General features: G+C 45.6%; 2 protein-coding genes across 8 annotated transcripts in view; both read left to right on the forward strand.

Annotated features, from left to right (window-relative positions):
• Positions 1-379: 379 nt before the first annotated feature.
• Positions 380-715, forward strand: LOC133773517 (large ribosomal subunit protein eL32-like). The gene has a single exon (XM_062210825.1). The coding sequence runs from the start codon at positions 380-382 to the stop codon at positions 713-715; it is 336 nt and encodes a 111-aa protein (XP_062066809.1).
• Positions 716-11,198: 10,483 nt separating this feature from the next.
• The window catches only part of ABI1 (abl interactor 1), a 112,906-nt gene continuing 109,167 nt past the window's right edge, over positions 11,199-14,937 (forward strand). For all 7 annotated transcript variants that reach the window (XM_062211161.1, XM_062211155.1, XM_062211157.1 and 4 more), the window contains exon 1: positions 11,199-11,418. In XM_062211161.1, the coding sequence (XP_062067145.1) occupies positions 11,302-11,418 (117 nt within the window). In that variant the 5' untranslated portion in view covers positions 11,199-11,301. The remainder of the gene's footprint in view (positions 11,419-14,937) is intronic.

Consider the following 14,937-nt stretch of genomic DNA (forward strand, 5'->3'; position numbering starts at 1 on the left):
AATATATATTATATATTATGTTATATATTGTATATTATATAATTATATAAAATATATATTATATGTAGTATATATAATATGTTATATATAAATTTTATATGAATATATAATATATATTTAATATATATAAAATATATAATATATATAAAATATGTAATGTGTATATTTATATATACATATTTATATGATATTTATATAAATATTATAAAATTACATTTACAATAACAACCAAAAGAATAAACTACTTTGAGGCAAATTTAACTGAAGAAGTGCAAGGCTCATATACTGAAGATGACAAAGCATTACAAAATAGAATTAAAGATATGAACAGCCCCCTCTTCCTCAGCTCTGCCTGTGAGGTCAGCCTTCTGCCCACGTTATGGCTGCCCTCAGACCCCTGATAAAGTCCAGGATCATCAAAAAGAGGACCAAGACGTTCATCCAGCACTGGCAAGACAGATATGTCAAGATTAAGCGTAACTGGCGGAAACCCAGAGGTACTGACTATAGGACATGGAGAAGATTCAAGGGCCAGGTCCAGATGCCCAATATTGGCTACAGGAGAAACAAGGAAACAAAGCACGTGCTGCCCAGTGGCTTCTGGGAGTTCCTGGTCCACCATGTCAAGGGGCTGCTGACGTGCAACAAATCTTACTGTGCTGAGATTGCTCACAATATTTCCTCCAAGAAAAGAGGTGAAATATTCCAGAAATAAGAAATTCCTAGGTTTTAAATGACGCATACACACACACACACATCCTTTGAGCAGCATGATGAAATCTTGTGTTGTTTAGCTCTGCAGGTTGTGAGTCATCCCTCCATCTAGCATATCTATGCTCTATAAATACTTGCCTGGTTGTCAGCTAGTAGGGTCTGTACGAGGTCATCAGATCAACTATCATACCATAGAATGGCAGTGCTTGTATGTAGGGTTTGGTATTAACTGAGGCTTCAGGCATCACTGGGTGTCTTGGACTATATCCCTGCTGGATAAATGAAGACGACTCCCATGGAAAAATAGATCAATCTTCTCCCGTTTCAATGTAGTTTTTTTTTTTCTCATCATTTGGACTTCTTTTTGGTAGATGACCAACCTATTTAAAGTCCAAAGTTAAGTGAGGTTGCCTTTCTCTTTGAAAATGCCTCTCTTCCCCAGCCTCCTTCCTACATGCCGTTAGTGGCAGGGAAGTTCATGCTTCCTTAAAGCGTTCATTTCGGTGCCAAAGAAGAGATGTGGGACAATGGGACTTAGATATTCGGGGCCTTTACATCTGTGCTGGAGGCCACAGAAGTGTGGCTTGTCAGCACTGAGCGTTTTAGACACTATGTCAACACTGGCTGCTACATTCCGTGGCCCTTGTACCTGTGTTGTAGGGTCCACACGGCCCACATATTCCACCCACTGACTTGCTTGGGACCTTCAGTTCCAAACCGTCCACCGAGGCTTGCATAAGTTTTTATTATTATTATTTTAAATAAAGGTCTGCAGTCATTAGGAAATGCAGACACTAGCTTGGGACTGTTTGCTAGAAACTTCCTCAACCATTTCTGAACTAGCACTTGTCATGTGACTCTGACCATTGCTGAATGAGCGGTGCTTTCTAAGGGACTTTTGATTTCCTAGATTATGCACTGAGAATTCAGGAGAAAGCAACTTTCGATGGAAAGTCCCTAAAACTCGTGTGGGTGTTTCTCCTGAAACCCTCAAGTCTGCCTTTTTCCTCCCTTGCTCTTCCATTCTTTCTCTGAGTCTTAGAATTGCTCCTTTATTCCTCTTGGGTCTCCTCTGTTCACCAGCTTCATCTAAGCTTTGCTTTTGATATATGCAAGGATGTTTTTCTTTTCTCACAATAAAATCTGACTTTCCAAACTATTGTCTCAATATAAGCTTTAAAATCTTATTTTGCTATTATTATTATATTGTTATTGTGTAAAATATGAATCTAAAAGTTGACTCTTTTTTTCATTCTTGAATAATAATCTAAATTCACTCAAGAGCAACTTGACCCTGCAGATTTTAAAAAAAGGATTGAATCCCATTCTATTCAGTAGGAAAAGGGAAAGCTTGTGCACACACACACACATTTTTCTTATTTTCTTTTTCTTTTCTTTTTCTTTTTTTTTTTTTTTTTTTTTTGACAGGTAGAGTTAGACAGTGAGAGAGAGAGAGACAGGGAGAAAGGTCTTCCTTTTTCCGTTGGTTCACCCCCCACGTGGCTGCCACGGCCGACGCGTTGTGTCGATCCGAAGCCAGGAGCCAGGTGATTCCTCCTGGTCTCCCATGTGGGTGCAGGGCCCAAGGACCTGGGCCATCCTCCACTGCACTCCCGGGCCACAGCAGAGAGCTGGACTGGAAGAGGAGCAACTGGGACAGAATCCGGCGCCCCAACCAGCACTAGAACCCAGGGTGCCGGTGCTGCAGGTGGAGGATTAGCCTAGTGAGCTGCGGCACTGGCCCATGTGCTAGTTTTTAAAAGGCACCTCTTCCTCTGAGTGAACTCAGTCCATACCTGGGCTTCCAGCTTGGGGTACCAAGCTCAGGTCCTATTTACCTTTCGACATGCTCTATGCTCTGTGTGTGTGTGTGTGCAACCTGCACATCTGTACATGGTAGTCCTGGATAACACCCTGGTACAGATGTATGTATAGAAAATTTTCCCCAGTTGTAGTGGACTCCTGATGTTGTTATTTTCTTGGATTGTTTTTCCCTCTGGAAACTTCCCACGCTGACCTCAGGTGGTTCAAACAGCTCTGCTACTGTTGTTGGAACATGCCTCTACTGCAAAGGCAAAGGGGAGATGAAATTCTAGCTGGACTAATCAGATTTCCTTTTTGAGGAATGTGGGTTCTGAGGAGTGAGGGATTTCAATCTCAGATTGGGCTTTTGAACAGAATAGATGAAAAACTTGGGGGTCAAATTTGCCACGCTTTTCACCATTTAGCGAGGGCAGCAAAAGCCTTTTGGCAAACAAACAAGACTTTAATTCAGAATACTGCCTGGGTTTCCTACCGGCCTTCCAAATGGTTTTCACTAATACTTTCTTGGGACTGATTGAATTTCTAATTTTGGGTTCTATGCATAAGTCTGAAGTTTCATAATACAATCTTTTTTTCTTTTTTCTTTTCTTTCTCCTTATACTAGCTTGAGTTGTTTTCTGTAATTTCCCAACTAAAGAAATACTAACTTTAAATGGACTTGCCATTTGTTCTTAGAACTTTTGCATGTGTTTTGTTCAGTTATATTAGTCAGTTACATGAGGAAAAGAGAAATTACTCTAGATACTCCAAACAGTAAGGGATTTGTTAATCCATTAGTAGACATGGAGGCACAGGGGGCATGTTCAAGGAAGGCCATCCCTAGCACACAGTTCACCCCTACATTCAGAGAATGAAGTACTTGTTACTGTTGGCCAGGGCAGCTGCTCCAGAAACCACTCTGATTATTATCCCCCCTGCAATATCTACTGGTGTTGAGAAAGACAGGTTTAGGGGACTACGTTGATTCAGCAGCTTCCAAAATTAAAAAGAGGTGAATTCATCCAAACCGCATTGCAAAGATTGCAGTTTCTGGAAACAACAATAACAACAGGACATTTCACTTAAAGACTGTGTTCTTCTGCAAGGACCTGAAGCATCTTCCATATTTAGCCTTTTGCAGGGTTAAGGTTTGGCTTAAGGTTTCTGAGAAAGATATTTTTCCCTATGTAGAATTAAGAGTTAGACCTGCCTGAAAATTGATCCTTGAATCTTTTCTGTTACAAATATTAGAATTGTGTATAAAAGGCCTCTAACATCAGTTAGAATAACATTTAAATGAGGGTTCATAATTCATTCCAAGTTCATAATTTGTTCTGTCCTTGGAATTCCATGTCATGTATAGGTTTTGCTAAACTGGGCAGAATGTTTCATTAATTTTCCTTCTTTGGGGATTCCTGGATGGTAATGTTAATTTGAAAAAGAGAGAAAATAAGGCCGGCGCCGTGGCTTAACAGGCTAATCCTCTGCCTAGCGGCGCCGGCACACCGGGTTCTAGTCCCGGTTGGGGCACCGGATTCTATCCCGGTTGCCCCTCTTCCAAGGCCAGCCCTCTGCTATGGCCCGGGAAGGCAGTGGAGGATGGCCCAAGTCCTTGGGCCCTGTACACGCATGGGAGACCAGGAGAAGCACCTGGCTCCTGGCTTCAGATCGGCGCGATGCGCCGGCCACAGCAGCCATTGGAGGGTGAACCAATGGCAAAAAAGAAGACCGTTCTCTCTGTCTCTCTCTCTCACTATCCACTCTGCAAAATAATTGAATACTGAGTAATCCTAGAATATCACTTAATTAACTGCTGGTGAATGAACTGTATCCCTCTAAAATTCCCATTTTAAAGTCCTAACCCCCAGTTTATTAGAATGTGATTGTACAAGCGTACTCCCAAAAGTTCATAGAAAATGGAATTATAAGTAAGTTCATTTTGTTACAAATTTTTTTAAATTCATGTAAATAATGCATCTTCCAAAAAGTGCAAGAAAATGCATTTTATGAAAAAACTATGCATTGATTTCAAAATACCAAATGTCAAAATTTAGTAGATTGAACATTAAGAGTACTTACTTGGGTTGACAGAGTGCGGTAATACTAAAAAACAGACTTTAAGTCTCCTCACTAAGGAATGGATGATTAATGGTCAGTGATTAAGTCGGGGTAGGTGTTTGGTCCAACAGTTAAGATGACAGTTAGGGGTCCCATTCTGTGGCAAGGTACCTGGGTTCTATGCCTGGCTCCAGCTCCTGAGGCCAGCTTCCAGCTACTGTGCAACCTGGGAGGCAGCAATTGATGGCTCAAGTACTTGGATCCCTGCCACCCACATGGGAGACCTGGCTTTAGCTGCAGACTCCTGACTTTGGCCTAATCAGGGTCAGCTATTGCAGGCATTTGGGAAATGGATGGGAGATGTCTGTCTCCTCAAATAAAATAAAGATAAAAGTTTGAATTATTTTTCACAAGAATGGAATCATGCAGTCTTTTGTATATCTGGCTTCTTTCACTTAGCATAACTGAGATTCATCCATATTGTTGTATATAGCAATGTATTGCTTTTTAGTGCTCAATACATTTTCCATTGTATGATTATAGTACAATTAGTTCATCCAAATGAATACATAATTGCTTATTTTTGTAAAATATAATCTAGTTAAACATTTTTAAAAATTTACTTGAGAGATACACACACAGAGAAAGACAGAGATAGAGACAGGGAAAACATAGTCCCATCCACTGCTTCACTCCCGAAATACCGTCAATGGCCCCAGGCTGGATGGTGAAGCCGAAGCTGGGAGCTAGGAACTCAATCCAGGTCTCCCATAGGAGTGGCTCCATCACTTGAGCCATTATCACTGCCCTGACCCCCAAAGGCTACATTATTAGGAAGCTAGAGTTGGTTGCCCAGCCAGGAAATGAATCCAGCTACTCTGGCATGGGATGTGGGCATCTTAACTATGAGGCTAAATTCTGCTTCTGGCTTTAGTTATTTTGGATAATGCTCAATGGACCTTATTTATAACTCTTGGTGTGGACATGGTTTTGTTTTTCGTGGGTAAATACTTAAGAGTGGGATTGACATGATGATAAGTTAGGTATGTATGTTACTTTGTAAGATATCACATACTGGGGTTGGCACTGTGGTGTAGTAGGCTAAGCCTCTGCCTGTGGCACCGGCATTCCATATGGGCACCGATTCGAAACTCAGCTGCTCCACTTCCAACGCAGCTCTCTGTTTATGGCCTGGGAAAGCAGTAGAAGATGGCCCAAGTCCTTGGACCCCTGCGCCCGTGTGGGAGACCAGAAAGAAGCTCCTGGCTCCTGGCTTTGGATCAGCCCCGCTCTAACTATTGTGGCCATTTTGGAAGTGAGCCAGTGGATGGAAGATCTCTCTTGCTGTCTCTCCTTCTCTCTGTCTGTGACTCTTCCTTTCAAATAAATAGGAAGGAAGGAAGGAAGGAAGGAAGGAAGGAAGGAAAGAAGGAAAGATGGAAAGAAGGAAGGAAGAAAGGAAGAAAGGAAGAAAGGAAGAAAGGAAGAAAGAGATACCAAATAAGTATTTCTCCAAAGTGGCCAAAACGTTTTGAGTTCTCACCAGCAGTGTGTGAGAGAGTTTCTTTCTTTCTTTCTTTCTTTCTTTCTTTCTTTCTTTCTTTCTTTCTTTCTTTCTTTTTTTTGGACAGGCAGAGTGGATAGTGAGAGAGAGAGACAGAGAGAAAGGTCTTCCTTTTTGCCGTTGGTTCACCCTCCAATGGCCGCTGCGGCTGGCACATCGTGCTGATCCGAAGCCAGGAGCCAGGTGCTTCTCCTGGTCTCCCATGCGGGTGCAGGGCCCAAGCACTTGGGCCATCCTCCTCTGCCTTCCCGGGCCATTGCAGAGGGCTGGCCTGGAAGAGGGGCAACCGGGATAGAATCCGGCACCCCAACCGGGACTAGAACCGGTGTGCCGGCGCCACTAGGCGGAGGATTAGCCTGTTAAGCTACGGCGCCGGCCCTTTTTTTTTTTTTTTTTATTTAAGATTTATTTATTTATTTGAAAGTCAGAGTTACACAGAGAGAGGAGAGGCAGAGAGAGAGAGGTCTTCCATCCGCTCGTTCACTCCCCAATTAGCTGGAGCTGAGCTGATCTAAAGCCAGGAGCCAGGAGCTTCTTCTGGGTCCCCACGCGGGTACAGGGACCCAAGGACTTGGGCCATCTGCTGCTGCTTTCCCAGGCCATAGCAGAGAGCTGGATTGGAAGTGGAGCAGCTGAGTTTTGAATCGGTGCCCATATGGGATGCCAGTGCTTCAGGCCAGGGTGTTAACCCACTGCGCCACAGCGCCAGCCCTGAGAGAGTTTCATTGCTCTGGAACCTCAACAACACTGGTGTTATCAACCTTTTTATTTTTAATTGTTATATTGAGTAATGGCATCTTGCCACGTGTTTAATTTGTGTTTATTGAATGACTAATGGCATTTAAGATCATTTTTGTGTTTGTTTATTTGTCCATGTTTATCTTGTTTGGTGAAGCATCTGTTCAGATCTTTGGACTTATTTTAACAAACTGGTTTATTTGTCATCTCATTATTGAGTTGTAAGAGTTCTTTATATGTGATGATTAGTAAGATAGTTGTTTTGCAGATTATTTTTTCCCAGTCTGTGATTTGCCTTTCATTTTCCCTCTTCTTTTTTGGGTTTTACTACAACTTATTAGTATGTGTCTTTAGTACATGCTCTGTGCTCCTGATGTACAAAGCCTGGATGTTGCCAATTCTTGAGCAAGGACACCAGGCTGTCGATAGCCAGGTAGATATTATACACAAGCTCATTGTCTGTCATCTCTTCATGGCCAGTGGCCACTGGCAGATACAGCACCTGCTTCTGCTGGAACTAGGTCGTGAACTTTATATCTCATTGACTCTGGTCACTATGTTCTCATCGTAGGTCACCAGGGAAGGAGACTTCCCAGTGTTATCCAAACCCGGGTCCATGATGAATGGAATCTGTTTGATTAGAGACTCTGAGTTCAAGAAGGCATCTACTCCTTGTCTAGCTTCTCAACTAACTTCTTACTGTGGAGTTTGTTCAGCATCTTGATGTCCCCTCCTGGTAACATCCACAGCCTTTGCCTTGTCACACTGCTGTTCTCCAGGGCACTCACAAAGAACTTGGGGTAGAGGGTTAAGTCTGATGGTACCTAAGTGATTGTCTTAGGGTTGTGGTTCTTCAAAGACATCTGCAGCTCCCCTGTTTGCAGCAACTTTTGTTGCCTGTGTTCAGTTTCCATGCAGGACTTCTGTACCACCTCATAAAGAATGTCCTGGCCGGCGCCGCGGCTCACTAGGCTAATCCTCCGCCTTGCGGCGCCGGCACCCCGGGTTCTAGTCCCGGTCGGGGCACCGATCCTGTCCCGGTTGCCCCTCTTCCAGGCCAGCTCTCTGCTGTGGCCAGGGAGTGCAGTGGAGGATGGCCCAAGTCCTTGGGCCCTGCACCCCATGGGAGACCAGGAGAAGCACCTGGCTCCTGCTATCGGAACAGCGCGGTGCGCCGGCCGCAGCGCGCTACCGCGGCGGCCATTGGAGGGTGAACCAACGGCAAAAGGAAGACCTTTCTCTCTGTCTCTCTCTCACTATCCACTCTGCCTGTAAAAAAAAAAAAAAAAAAAAAAAAGAATGTCCTGAGAGACTGTGCTGCTCACAATGGCGTATACCACAGGGACTGAGGGAGAGAGCTGCCTTTTCATTTTCTTAACAGTGTGTGTATGCTAAAAAATGCATTTTTTAAATTTTAAATTTTTAATTTTTTTTTGACAGGCAGAGTAGATAGTGAGAGAGAGAGACAGAGAGAAAGGTCTTCCTTTTTGCCGTTGGTTCACCCTCCAATGGCTGCTGCGGCCGGCGCATTGCGCTGATCCGAAGCCAGGAGCCAGGTGCTTCTCCTGGTCTCCCATGTGGGTGCAGGGCCCAAGCACTTGGGCCATCCTTCACTGCACTCCCAGGCCACAGCAGAGAGCTGGCCTGGAAGAGGGGCAACCAGGATAGAATCCGGCGCCCCAACTGGGACTAGAACCCGGTGTGCCGGCACCGCAAGGCAGAGGATTAGCCTGTTAAGCCACGGCGCCAGCCAAAAAAATGCATTTTAACTGATGAATAAAAATGGTACATATTTATGGGGTAGCATGGAATGTTTTGAATACATTGTATAGTGTTCAAATCAGGGTGAACATATATATATATATGCACATATATATGCTCACACGTGTGTGTATGTGTGTGTCTGTAGTTCCATTAACAGTGTATTTTGGAATACAAATGTTTTACATTTTTCTGAAATCTAATTTGTTTAAAAGAAAATCACTTGTGAGGGGGAGATAGACTATACAGGAGAGAGAGAGAGAGAGAGAGGAGGGAAGGAGGGAGGGAGGGAGAAAGGGAGGGAAGAAGGAAGGAAGGAAGGAAGGAAGGAAGGAAGGAAGGAAGGAAGGAAAAAAAAATAGATTTCATGTCCACTGTTTCATTCCCCAAATGCCCACTACAGCTGGAGCTGGGCGAGGTGAAAATCAGGAGCTGGGGACTTAATCCATGTCTCCCACGTGCAAGGGAGACCATCACCACTACCGCCCATGGTGCCCATTAGCAAGAAGCTAGAGTCAGGATTTGGTGATGGGCATCAAACTCAGGCACTCTGATGTGGGATCCAACATCTTAACCATTGGGCTAAATGCCAGCTCCATGATCATCCTTTGAATGACATCTCCTTGCATTTAAATTCTAGGTTGAGAGTTGTTTATCTTCAATGTTCTGAGGATATAACTCCTTTATATTCTGTAGGTCATGAAGTCAATTTAATGATCTTTACTAGCATTACATGAAATAGGATAGGAAATATCAGAGTATATCATTTAGTTTTGTGAAACTTTTCTATCTCATACATTTTATACATATACATATGTATATTCTAGGTCATTGTACATTGTTATTTTGAATTGTGTCAAAAAAAAGTTGAAAGCTGTTAGAGTATGGTACTGTGTTTTATGTATTTTTTAAAAAAGGTTTGTTTATTTATTTGAAAGGTAGACTAACAGAGAGGCAGAGAAAGAGAGGGAGGAGAGAGAGAGAGAAAAAGAGAGAGAGAGTCTTCCATCTGCTAGTTCACTCCTCAAATGGCCACAATGGCTAGAGCTGGGCTGATCTGAAGCAAGGAGCCAGGAGCTTCTTCCAGCTCTCCCACGTTGGGTGTAGGGGTCCAAGGACTTGGGCCATCTTCTACTGCTTTCCCAGGCCATAGCAGAGAGCTGGATAGGAAGTGCAGCAGCCGGGATTTGAACAGGCTCCCATACAGGAAGCCGACACTGCAGGTGGCGGCTTTATCTGCTATGCCACAGTGGCGGCCTCTGTTTTGTGGTTTTATTCCTACAAACTCATTTATTATTGGATAAAATGAAGATGTACTATTTTATTTATTTTAAAAAAGATTTATTTACTTGAGAGGTAGAGAGAGAGAGTGAAAGAGAGAGAGAGGCAGAGAGAGAGAGAGAGAGAGAGAGAGAGAGGTCTTCCATCCGTTGGTTTACTCCTCTAGTGGCTGCCGGAGCTGAGCCATTCTGAAGCCAGGAGCTTCTTCCAGGTCTCCTTCGTGGGTGTCAAGGACCCAAGCACTTGGGCCATCTTCTACTGCTTTCCCAGGCCATCAGCAGGGAGCTGGATCAGAAGTGGAGCAGCCAGGACTCAAACTGTTGCTCATGTGGGATGCTGGCACTGTAGATGTGGGCTTAACACACTAAGCCATCCCAGAAACTTTTAAATTTGGTTGAGTGATATTTACTACTCTAGATATTGTGGTTCTAAGTGTCTTCATAGAGACATGAAAATATGGATTCTCACATGACCTTCGTTTCATTTTTGGCCTCTGGAAAACACTTTTCTTGGTCCATTTTCAAAAAAAAAAATTAATGATAAAACCAAAAATGACTATGTGCAACCAAAAGAAATAAGGAGTGGAGGAGTTTAAAAGTTCAGGAAGACACAGGCAAAGGAGCGTTAGCGATAAAACGGAGGAGCACGGGCGAGCGCCACAAGTGATGTATGTTAATACCAAACTGGTGAGTTTCCCCAGGATCACAGTAGCTTCCCCCCCGAAGTCGCACCCTCCAACGGGCCATCAGCGAACGTCTGCTAAGTTTTAAATGAGCTGGTGGAGGCGGGAGCTTAGCAAGGAAAGCCCGAGTCGCGCGCTATTTCTAGGGAGGCAGAGGAAATAACGACTTGGAGTTTCCTCACTTAAACGGGTATCTCCGATTCACTGACATTTCGTAATGGACCGAATTCCGCCAAGTTTCACACAGCCCGGCTCTGGCAAACACCCTGGCTCGCTGGCGCCACCGTGCGGAGCTGCGAGGAAATTCCGGACTTCAAACCACCCCGCCCCGACGGCGTTCTGGACGGTCCTCGGGGTTGGCGGGCCGGGATTCCCTGGACGCATGCGCTCTTGGCGGGGAAGCCGAGCTGACGGGACTACAACTCCCGTAAGACCTTGCGAAAGAAAACCCCTCCCACGGTGGTGGCGGTGGGTGGTACGCAGAGAAATGAAAGCTCGCGAGACGCTGAGGCGGCTGCGCGCCGTGGGCGGAGGGCGGGTGGAGAGAGTGAGGAGGAAGAGGCGGCGGTGCCGTCCCACAATACCAGGCGGGAGGGCGGGTGGGCGGTGTGTATCCGGGCTGTGAGGTGCTGCGAGCCTCGGCGGACCTTGCTGCCCCTGCCTCTCTCACGCGCGAGGAAGCGATGCGGAGGGGTGGAAAATGGCAGAGCTGCAGATGTTACTAGAGGAGGAGATCCCGTCTGGCAAGAGGGCGCTGATAGAGAGTTACCAGAACCTGACCCGGGTGGCGGACTACTGTGAAAACAACTACATACAGGTGAGGAGCGCGGGCGCCCGGGGGGCGCGCGGCGGGGGGCAGCCGCCCTCCCCTCAGCCCCCGGCCTCGGCCCCGGCCTCAGCCCCGGCCCGGGGCAGCGCGAGTGGCCGGCCTGAGGGAGTCGGGCTGCCATACAGGAAGTGGCTGCAGCCTGAGAGAGAAAATGGGCGAGGGAGCCGGGAGCCCGCCGCCGCCGCCGCCGGGCGTCCCCCCGGGGGTCGCGCTGTCCCCGCCGGCGGCCCCCCGAGCGCCGGCTGCCGCGCCGAGGGTGGGGTGGGGGCGCTTGTGTCAGGCCGGCCCAGAGGGTGTGTCTTTTATTTATTTATTAAAAAGGGGAAAAAAAAATTTTTGTCATGAGTCACAGTACGCAGAGCTCCCCGGAGGAGCGGAGGAAGCGGGCGTGGGGGGCAGAGAAGTGGATCTTCAGATTCCTTTATTCGACGGCCGCCCGGCGCTTTTCCAGTGGGGTTCGTCCCCTGCCTCGGCCGTTCTCACTTCCGCCTCCCCGGCGTGGGGCGAGGGCTGCCCGTCGCGGGGAGACCCGAGTGGGGCGAAGCCACTCGGGGAAAATGTCTTCTGATGCTCGCTCTCCTACCTACCCCCCCCACCCCGCCACCCCAAAAAAGTTCCGTGAGGGACTGGACGTAGCCGGGTGTCCCCGGCGGCCGCTGCCTCGCCGAGGGTTCTCCCTGGCCAGCCGGGAGGTGCACCCGCCACCGGGCAGACGCCAGTGTGTCAGGAAAGTCTCGAGCCTCGTCTGTGTGTGACACACGCTCCTCTGGGTTGACGTGAACGTCTGGGCGTGCGGTGGTTCGGTGGAGGGATCGGGGTGGACCGGCCGCCTGCTCGGAAGCTCCTAAAGTAGCAGAGCCCTTTGTGTGGTTGTAATGGGACCCAGAAATGCACTTGGTATCGGTAAGGCGAGACCAGAACGTGCTTCCATGAGGTCAGGGTTACTGCAATTCAGAACGAGAGCATGTGTGGACATAGCTGCTGTGTAAATTTATCATTTTTAGGAACCGGTAGCCCCAGTGGTAGCAAATGCTTTGCCTCTGTGTTTTGGAGAGAGAGAGAGAAACTGTTTCCAAAATATTTTGAATATTTCGCAGTTTTCATATTAGTGACATTGTATCTTCAGTAGCATTGCTAGGAACTTATCTTCATCATTTTTCCCCCAAGCTTTTACTTTGGGAATTCTGATAGTAGTTGTTGAACTCCTGCCACGTCTGCTCTATTACTTATTTTTGCAAACTTTATGTTTAGTCTTTAGTTTTTTTAAATCTATTAGAAATGTAGATGTAGTTTGCAAATAGAAAGGTGATTTTGTCATTTGTCGATATTAAAAATACGTGACTTTCATTCAGTTTAATATGAAAAGAATTGAAAATGAAGTGAACCTTCATTTGCTGGAAGTTTGAGAGATTTTGAAAGTCAAAGAGAGAGTCCAGGAAGTTAGATGGCTCTTTTTCTAGAAAAGACATTTCTTTTCTGTGAGACTACAGCAAGTCCTTCATAAAAGGGTGGTGTAGTTTTGTTTTGCATGTTGGGAAATCTTACAAGTATACGGTGTGGTAACTGCTAGGTGTTGGCAAGTGTTGGTAGCTGTAAACCTGTTTTGACCTGTCTGTTGACTATTTCTTTTTCGGGTAGTACATGTTCTCATGCTTTCCGCCCCCCTTGCTACGCTCAGCGTGTAGCTTTGAAGCACCTTAGAACTTCACTGCCAGCTTTCCTGCTTGAGATCAAGCTACATCATTTCTCATGTAGTTTCTCACTTTAACAAGTATAGTACCCTGGTGTCAAGAGCCACTGTCAGTGACCCTAAATTTTCTTGGTGCTTCTAAGGCTGACAGCAGTGAGGTGTTCTGATTTTACTGTTAAACGGGAAATTCTCAATACCTTGTAGCCTTTAGATTTGGGCTGTAGAAACCAGGCCACTAGTTGCCTTCCGAAGTGTTTCGGAGTCAAACTCACACAAGCTAAGGAAATGATGTAGAAGTTGGTGTGGTTGATGGTGCTGCTGACTTGGGTGCTGTGGGGGATATTACTAGAAATGCTCATTCGACTGTCTATTGAGATCTTTTATAATCTTTCCGTGGCCCTAACTGTAACCAAAACCTTGTATAAATAGGAGGAATCTTCATGAAACAGTTACATTTTAGAATTTAGGATTTTAGAAATTTAGAATTTTTTTGCACCAAAATAAAATTATCTTTTCATTTCTTCACAAACCTTTTGAAATGTCCCCATCTACTGCCTCTCAGGACAAGTATGTGGTCACTTGCGTTTTGAGCAGTTTTTAATACCCAGTTGACGTACAGTTACTATGGTGATTTCTCTTACCCTGAGAATTCAATTTTCATTTTGTTACTTTTCCTCCAGTTTGAAAGTACAGTCCAGTTCAGTTAAAACGCTTAGCTGGAAGTTCTTTTGACTGTAGTACAATTGAATCTTTGGAGCAGTTTATTAGCTCTTTGGATTCTATTGACTCTAGCTACTAAATTGTATTATTAATAGTAAAATTTCTCAAAAGACTCTACTATCTTAAAAAGGACAAAGTTTTATTTATTTGAGAGGCAGAGAGACAGAGCAAAATAGAGCTTCCATCTGCTAGTGTTCTCTCCATGCCTGAAATAGCCCTGGGCTCAGGACTGAAGCTGAGAGTTGGGGACACGGTCCAGGTCTCCGAGGTGAGCCATCACTGCAGGAAGCTGGAGACAGGAGCCTGGCCAGGTGTTGAATCTAGGCGCTCCACTGAGGGGTGTAGACACCTTTATCAGAGGTGACCTGCTGGGCCAAAGGGCTGCCTCCAAGGACAGGATTTAAAAATTGTTACAAGGCAGATTCCTTCCTTCTCTGTATCTCTGCCTTTCAGATAAATAAGTACTTATGAGACACACAGAGTACTAAGAGTAGAAGTGTTTTTATAGGGACATTTACATAGACTTGGAGAAAGTTTTGCTTTTTTCATCTTTTGTTTGATATGCCCAGACTGAGTTTTTCTGGTGGATTATGTCAAGCATGATATCAGCTAGCCAGTTCTCCTTGCTCTACGAAAGTGTTCATACTGTTTTTTTTTTTTTTTTTTCTTTTTATTTGACAGAGTTAGACAGTCAGAGAGACAGAAAGTTCTTCCCTCCATTGGTTCACTCCCCAAATGGCTGCTAAGGCTGGCGCTACGCTGATCCAAAGCTAGGAGCCAGGAGTTTCTTCTCGGTCTCCCATGTGGGTGCAGGGGCCCAAGCACTTGGGCCATCCTCCACTGCCCTCCCGGGCCACAGCAGAGAGCTGGACTGAAAGAGGAGCAACTGGGACTAGAACCCGGCGCCCATACGGGATGCTGGTGCTGCAGGCGGAGGATTAACCAAGTGAGCCACAGCACGGGTCCTTATACCGCTTTTGTTACGGGAAACTATTTGGGAAATAGGAAGGAAAGCTAAGAGAACAGGAGTAGAAGCTGCTTAAGGAAGGTTTCTCAGGATATGCACTGCCAGGCTGGTTAAGGACAGGAGAGTCTCT

This window comes from Lepus europaeus, chromosome 14 (genome assembly GCF_033115175.1).
Source record: "Lepus europaeus isolate LE1 chromosome 14, mLepTim1.pri, whole genome shotgun sequence".
NCBI classification, from domain to species: Eukaryota; Metazoa; Chordata; class Mammalia; order Lagomorpha; family Leporidae; genus Lepus; species Lepus europaeus.